A 7845-nucleotide genomic window follows, 5' to 3' on the forward strand; every position below is an offset into this window, starting at 1 on the left:
TTTGTGGCTACAATGTTGTTTTCAAAGAGAATCTCCAATAATTAAGGCCCAATTTATTAAATATTTTTTTTTATAATTTAGTTGTCTCTATAAATCTTTTCAAGAACACCAAATAATATTTACAACTTTATTTTAATGTAATTTTAGTTTTAAGGATCATCTTTGTGTTTTTTTTTTTTTAATCATTTTTATCTATTTAATTATTTTTCTATAATTTTATGTGAAACGTTTACTATTTAAATTCAAATATATATATTCAAAATTCAAATTTACCTTATAAAATAATGTTCCACTGCGTAAAACAGATTTCATGTTCATATATATTTTTTCTTAACTTAGAAATATGAAATATTTAGATTATTCACACACACTTTCTATATATATTAACTTCCAATTAAAACAATGAATTTACACATGACTTTCTTCTTCTTTTTTATCTTTTTTTTCTCTTTCTTTTCATACATTATTTATATAATTTATAATTTCCTATTAAATCAAATAAAGAAAAATTACCTAAAAAAAGGAGCCTAGCAGTACTGCTAATTTGAAACCAATTAAAATATGCTCTCACATATTGTGAGGTAATTGCAATTTTGTTGGGAGTGTGTGATGAAGCTTATAAATAAAATATAAAATAATCAACAAAGAATATTTCAGAAGAAACGGAATCACTTCTATTTGAAAAATACTTTATCCACTACTTGTTTGAATTCTTTTTGTTTTTTACTTCTCCACAGTAAACAATACAATGATCGATCCTATTTATAGAGATTTTCATGAACAATTCTAAGGGGTGTGGTGTACATTTTCAAGTATATAATTTAAAAAATAAATCATTTTTTTAAGAAATTAAAGTGTTCGATAACTATTTTTAAGTGTATTTTAATCAGTTTTTATAAAAAATGTTTAAATATAAATGAGTTTTCTAAAAAACACTTTTATTCTTAAGTCCATCTAAACGAACCCTAAAACTATAACTCTCATATTAAAGACATGAAACTCATATTAAACCTCCATACATTAATATATTTAACTCTCGTTCTAAATAAAACTCAAATGTAATTAATCATCATTCTTAATTCAAGTATAACTTACCTTAAATTAAAACGTGTTTAACTTTCAACGAATTTTAGAAACATAAATCTTGAGTTCTTTTGAAATTTAAATTGTAGCTTTTGACTTCTAAAATATGTGGAGTTCAATTTTTTTTTCTTTCCAATTCAATATTCTATCATATGAATTATTTATGAGAATTTTATCAAACTGTATAGATTATTTATGAGATTTTATCAAATCATAAAGATTATTTTATGAAATTGTTCTAATCGTAAGGACTAAATTATAAATTCTCAAATTATAAGGACTCAATTTAAATTTTTCTCAAAACCAATAGTACCATATCTACCAATTTTGTGATTTAATCTAATTTAATATTTGGTTAAATTATCATCAACATTATTTAACACAATCACATTGAATAATTTCTAAAAAATCTTTCCTCCCCTATCTATTCTTTCCTCAAGCTTCTTCACTCTCTTACACAACCTACATTAGTCTATCCGACAAAGACGGTAGCCTTCTCAAGAAATTGAGAGCCGGCGACGGCAACCGGTCTCGAAAAATTGGATGGCGGAGGTAATAAAACCCGAACGCCACCGTCACCATCCTCAACGGCACCACGTAGAGCGCCATCGCCACCGCAAAGCATATTCCAGTGAAAATACCGGTGGCGCGTGGGTCACGCCACGTCACCAATGCTTGCACGCGCTCTCCTTGAGTTGCTAGATCCCCCAATAAGCTTTGTACACGTGTCCCAATCACCCTCAACTTATCGTATCTCATCCGTACAACTTCTGGCGATCTCGTGCTCGGTATGTCATCGAATTCCTCATCCAATTCATCTCGTTCGACAACGTCCGTCATTGAAAGCTTCAAATCGAAACTCGAAAGAAGCTCCGGCGATCGGAATTTGTAGTTCCACGCGCCGGTGACGAACACGTAGAACGAAACAGTGGGAATGATCAGATCAGGGAACCAAATCAGAATCACCAGCAGGATGTGGACGAGAATTGTAGCCGTCGGATTCCGCCACGAACGAGTATCGTCAATCCATTTCACGGCGGCGATCACGGTGGCGGCCACGCTGATGACTCTGTACCAATTCGCACGGACTTTTCGCATGCTGAAGCTATGCGATTCGGCGTCGAGCATAAACAGAACGACCTCCCGTCGAAGCGGCGGCTCCGATCTTGAAAAATGACCAACCACCGTCTCCACCGCCGCGCTTCGGAGCAAATCCTGTTGCCGGACTCCGAGAGGCTTCACGTGGTGCATCAACGGCAGCAATGGCTGGGAGTACACGTGTAAGAAGTCCAACGGCGGCGATGTACGGACAAATCGGACGGCGATTTCGAGTTCACCCATTTTTTTGGTTCCGGCGGCGGATAAAACGAGGAGAGGGTAAAAATTTCGGTATACCTTTCCGGTTTTTAATGTGGAGATTCGTATCCGTACTTTGCCGATTCGTGAATCGGGTAGGTCCGGTTCGGTTGAACCGCCATTTTTGGATTCTTCTGTGCTGTCAAAAACTCCAATTGTCAAAACCGTGCACGGGTCGTAAACCTGGCGGAAAATGAATTTTATGTTAGATAAAATCACTAATTTTTATGTGAAATAATTTTTTGGATAAATACCAATTTATATCCTTAAATTTTGGAGATTGTATCAATTTAAATCCTAAATTAATAGTTATATTAAGTTAGATCCTGTATTTTAGAGTTGTATCAATTTAAACTCCAAACTAATAATTGTATCAACTAAAACCACTTGTATAAATATATCAATTTAAATCTTAGACTTTCATAATTGTATTTATTTAAATCTTAAAATTTAAAATTTGGAGATCAAATAGATAGAAGTTTGAAAGTTCAACGACTAAATTTGTAATTTAAGATATGTTTGGTTTAACTTTTCATGTGTTTAATTTTAAAAATAAGTCATTTTGAAAAGAAAAAAAAATTGAGAAATTTGACAATCACTCAAAATAGTTTTTCAATTTTTTTTTATGAAAAATATATTTTTCTCTAATTATTCTAAACAAGCCCTTAATCTAATTTTAGAAGAATCCCATTTATAGAAGAATTTATAATAAAAACCACGAAATGATAAATGTTAGCCAAAAATTAAGGTTAGTAAACCTTTTATTTTTTATTTTTCTTTTTTAAAATTAAACATATAGACACTATTTTTAGCTTCAAATTTCTTGCTTTGTTATTTATTTTTTTTATCAATAACTTAAAAAACCAAATCAAATTTTAAAAACTAAAAAAAATAGTTTTTCAAAAGTTATTTTTATTTTTTGAATTTGGCTAAGAATTAAAAAATTGTACTCAATAAAAATACAAATCAATGTAAAAAATGACGAGAAAAAAAACAAAAGACAAAATGGTTAGCAAACGGGGCCTAAATAATTAAGGCCCCATTTGGTAACCATTTGGTTTGTTTTTGTTTTTAGAAATTAAATCTATTTCATCAATATTTCTTACAATAATTTATATTTTTTTAGAGTATAATGATTAAATTCTTAACCAAATTCAAAAATTAAAAATAAATTTTTGAAAACTACTTTTTTAATTATCAAAATTTGGTTCAGTTTTTCAAACATTTGATCAAAAGTAGATAAAAAAAAAAAAAAAAATTGAAAGTAAAAGTAAAATTCACACACTTAATTTTTAAAAACAAAATGAATGCCAAACGGATTTTAGTTTTTAAAATAGTACTAAAAAAAATCTTTCCGGACAAACTTTAAATTCATGGTTGCAAAGAAAAAATTAAATTTATGAGAAGAAAAATTAAATTCATCGAATGAAGTTTTATATATTTAGGGGAAAAGAATGTAAAAAGAAGAAATATTTTGGGCTACAAATATTTATTAAATATAATATTACCTGCCATGTATATTGTTCATTCCATTTCGGGTCAAAATTGTTGCTGACCGTCCGAGTTCGGACCCACTTCGACCCGTATTTTGCAACACAATACGCATCGGTGGAGCCTTTCCCGGCCGCCGTGGTCTTCATCGGAACCAAATTCTTGCACCCAATCACACCAATCTCAATCACACCTACCGGCGGCTTCCACAGCTGCCTCGCCGTCGGCCGGTAATCGCTACTCACGTGCGCCGCTTCATCCATCACGTGATACCCTCCGTCAAAACACAGCCTCACCTGAATTCTTCCTTTGTAGGATGATCCCTTTTCATCCACAAGTCCAGCGAGTGTGCACCACCGTGCTGTCACTTTCCGGTCATCCACTCGCCGCTCGATGTCAGTGAGTGGGATTTTCACAACCCCTATGACGGTCGGAGATTTCGAGCTACGGCGGCTCTCGACGGTGAAGATCAAGTGGTCGGTCATCGGCTCGGCGGCAACGAACAACAAATCCTCATTCCACGACGGAGCGCCGTTACGGGTTACGACGGGTTTCGTCATGGATACTTGGAAGCCAAGTTGGGCTTTGACTTGAAATGAAGCTTCTTTCACGGCGGTGATCGGAACCACGTCCTGGGCTTCGATCACGGTGGCGCGTAGATACCACATTTTTGGCGATTGATAAATTTTTGCCCTAGAGTTGAAATTCCCGCCGGCGTCTGTCTTCCACGCGTCAACAAACGCGTCGTCAGCTTGAGTACCAATCCACGTGGCTAACATTAAATACCCACCAAAAGCGACGTCGTTTGTTTCTCTTTCTAATCTGTACCATTGTGGGGCCAATGGACTGTCTGGTGGGTCCCGCAGTAGAATATCTGATACCTCAAAACACAAGCCACCTAAAAAATTACGTCGGTCCACGTCGGATGGTGATACGGCGTCGTTTCCTTTGCCATCCCAAACTGAAATCTCCATTATTGAGGCAGAATCTGCTGCATCGCGGCTGAATGCAAACGTTTGGTCCCACTCAAACACGTGGCTCTTTCTGGCTGGATTTGATGTGATCCGTTTTCCAAATGCTTCGATCTGCACGATCGGATGGCTATTAGTGGCGAGTGACCGTGCTTTTACTACTCGCACGAAGAGGTAGTGCATCTTTTCCACAAGATCGAATGCGGACCGTTCGATTGTTTGACTTTCAGTTGACTCCAATGTGTAGCTTGATATCGACGTTGGTCTTCTAATTGGTTGTGGCGCAAAGTTGACTTCTGTATTTTGTTTTGACTCCGTTGGTGGGATCACTTGAGGTTGGTTATCTTCCGGTGATGTTTCTGCCGGCGCCTCCCTCTGCTCCACCACTTCTGGTGGTGGATGGTTTTCGGACGACGGCATTTCGACAACGGGAGTTGGAATTTCTGTCGGAGTACTAATGTCGATAATCGGAGTTTCTGTTGTCGGAGATGCAGTGGCCTTATCGGCCAAAGTTTCTGTTTTCGGAGCCGTTGTGCCTTCGATTGTGGATGTTTCATCACTTTGTTGGGTGACCTCTGATAAATATATCAATAAAGAGTTTAATTTACCGTAGGTAAATGATGTAACGTGTAACATAGTATTTAAATGATTTGGAAAAAAGTACTTTCAAATAAAATATAGAGAAAAATAATTTTCGATATTTAGGTAGTTTTTATTTGATCCTTAGATTTTCAAATGTTACATATTTAGTCATTAAATTTTGAATATTATTTCAATTTAGTTCATAAATTTCAATATGTTATAATTTTATCTTTAAGATTTGAGTTTGTTTTAATTTGGTTCCTAAGTTTTAAGATTTTACATTTTTAACCTCAATTTTTCATTAAATACTCACTATCAATAAATTAATGTCAATTTCTATTAATTAATTAAAATAATTATAAAATAAAATTTTAAATTTAATTTTTAAAATGATAAAAAAAAAACAGTGAAACTTAATTAATTATAATTCTTTTAATGTTTTTTAATTTATTAACCTAAATTAATACTAAAGACAGAAAATGAGTATTTAATAAATAATTGAGGATAAAAAAGTAAATCTTGAAACATAAGAACTAAATTGAAGTAAAACTCAAATGTGAATGATAAAATTGTAACATCTAGAAACTTAAAAACTAAATTTAAACCAAATTCAAAACTTGACTAAATGTGTGACATTTTGAAATATGGACACTAAATAGAAATTAGACCAAAATTTAGGGATGAAAAAGGTATTTTTCCTAAAATTTTATTTTGTATAAATATATATGAGGAGAACTAGTAATTTGGAGTGTACTTAGTATAGGTTCTTCAATGATTTTGGATAATTAGAAAAAAAAAAAGTGTTTTTTAACAAGAAAAAAGTACTTATGGAAAGATATTTAAAAAAATTATGTAATCAGAACTTGTAATGTTATTATTTCAAAGTTTTTCCTTTCCATCCTTCAAGGGTTCACTCCAGGGAAAGGTTTTGGGGCTTTTATGTGTTTGTATCCTATTAATTTTTAGATTAGATTATAAGAAATATCTTCGAATTTTGTCATTTTATAAAAAAAATACTTCAATACTTTTAAGAGTTATAATATTACATTTGACCTTTCATAAACGTTTTAAAAATATCTTTGGAACACAAATTCTTTAAAATTTTGAACAAAAATTGATATTCGAAATGATATAGTAGTGATCTAGAGTGAAAATTTGGATCATCACATTATTCTAGGGTATTACCATATAGTTATAAGTCTTGATTTCTGTTTAAAATTTTAAAATGCTTTTTATACTAAGAGTATTTTAGAAACATTTATGAAAGTTAAAAGAGTAATATTGTAACTTTTTAAAGTATAAATGGTATTTTTAAAATAAATGATAAAATCTAAAGGTATTTGTTATACTTTACCCTAAGTTTTATTACTTCTTAGATGATAGAAACACATGATACCAAAACAAAAGCATTTTAGGTTTAAATTTTAATGACAATTATGAATAAGTTAATAGAGTATATAATAATATCAATTTTCAAGTTAAGTGAAAGCACCTTGTTGTTCCAACAAAGGTGATTGCTTTGGTTCTCGCTCTGGCTCTGGCTCTACGATCGTTGGTTCCTCAATTGTATTAACTATATTGCCATCCTCAATCGTTGATGGCGGTGAAATCGACGGTGCAACGCAATCAGAGTAATAAATTCTCAAGCCAATCTCTCCTTGAATCCAACTAAAGAGACTCTTCTTCTCCAAATGAAAATAAATCAAAGCCTCCTCCCCCGTCTTCACAAACTGTGTAGAACTCAACCTGATCCGCCCAAGAAAGTTGTTCCGTCGTGTCGGCCCGTAGTTTCGATCATGGTTCACATCAAGTTCCAAAACATCTCCAAACACGCTCGACGGTGGCCCGACATTGAACTCGAGAACCTCGTTCCACGTCGGGTTTAGATCTTGAACTACAGTTCGTGTCCGTTTTCGTTGGCCGTAGTAGTCGACCACGACGTAAGGACTCGAGGTTCCATGTCCGTCTTTGGGCAAGAGGTTACGAGCATCCACAACTTCAACTATCAGCTTCCTCAATTGGCCAGTGGCCATGTTGCACAAGAGAGAGCTCAAGAATAACAGTGAAGAGTTTCAAAGGAGAGTAGAAGAAGAATAAAAATTGAAGAAAAAGGGTAAAGAGAGCAAGTATGGAGATGATGATTATGTTATGATTTTGTTTCTTTTAAAGTTGTGTGGTGCTTAACTTAGTGGGCAAGCAGCTTTATTGAGACACTTTTTTCTTTAAATCTTCTTTGGTCTTTTTTGCTTTCCTTAATGTGAAGGAGAATTGATTAATATATGTGATGAGGAATTTTCTAAAGTTTTAATTTGTAAATACTTTTTTGTCTTGATAAATAAAATATATATATATATACACATCA

At 33.3% G+C, this 7845-nt stretch overlaps 1 protein-coding gene across 1 annotated transcript; it reads right to left on the reverse strand.

Moving 5' to 3' along the window:
* Window positions 1-1400: 1400 nt before the first annotated feature.
* On the reverse strand, window positions 1401-7645 carry LOC120074526 (multiple C2 domain and transmembrane region protein 16). The gene is made up of 3 exons (XM_039027682.2): window positions 6976-7645; window positions 3948-5476; window positions 1401-2622 (listed from the first exon to the last, which is right to left on the reverse strand). The coding sequence occupies exons 1-3, from the start codon at window positions 7514-7516 to the stop codon at window positions 1546-1548; spliced, it is 3147 nt and encodes a 1048-aa protein (XP_038883610.2). The 5' UTR covers window positions 7517-7645; the 3' UTR covers window positions 1401-1545.
* Window positions 7646-7845: the final 200 nt, after the last annotated feature.

Source organism: Benincasa hispida, chromosome 3, assembly GCF_027475165.1.
Source record: "Benincasa hispida cultivar pf3 chromosome 3, pf3_genome.v1.1, whole genome shotgun sequence".
Classification (NCBI taxonomy): Eukaryota; Viridiplantae; Streptophyta; class Magnoliopsida; order Cucurbitales; family Cucurbitaceae; genus Benincasa; species Benincasa hispida.

What these genes read in the sequence shown, in the direction of transcription:
- LOC120074526 (XM_039027682.2), bottom strand. Translation starts at nt 7,516, where the DNA reads ATGGCCACTGGCCAATTGAGGAAGCTGATAGTTGAAGTTGTGGATGCT. An exon ending in ACCTTTGTTGGAACAACAAG is followed by an intron (nt 5,477 to 6,975) that starts GTGCTTTCACTT and finishes TATATTTATCAG; the next exon opens with AGGTCACCCAACAAAGTGAT. An exon ending in ATGAACAATATACATGGCAG is followed by an intron (nt 2,623 to 3,947) that starts GTAATATTATAT and finishes ATTTTCCGCCAG; the next exon opens with GTTTACGACCCGTGCACGGT.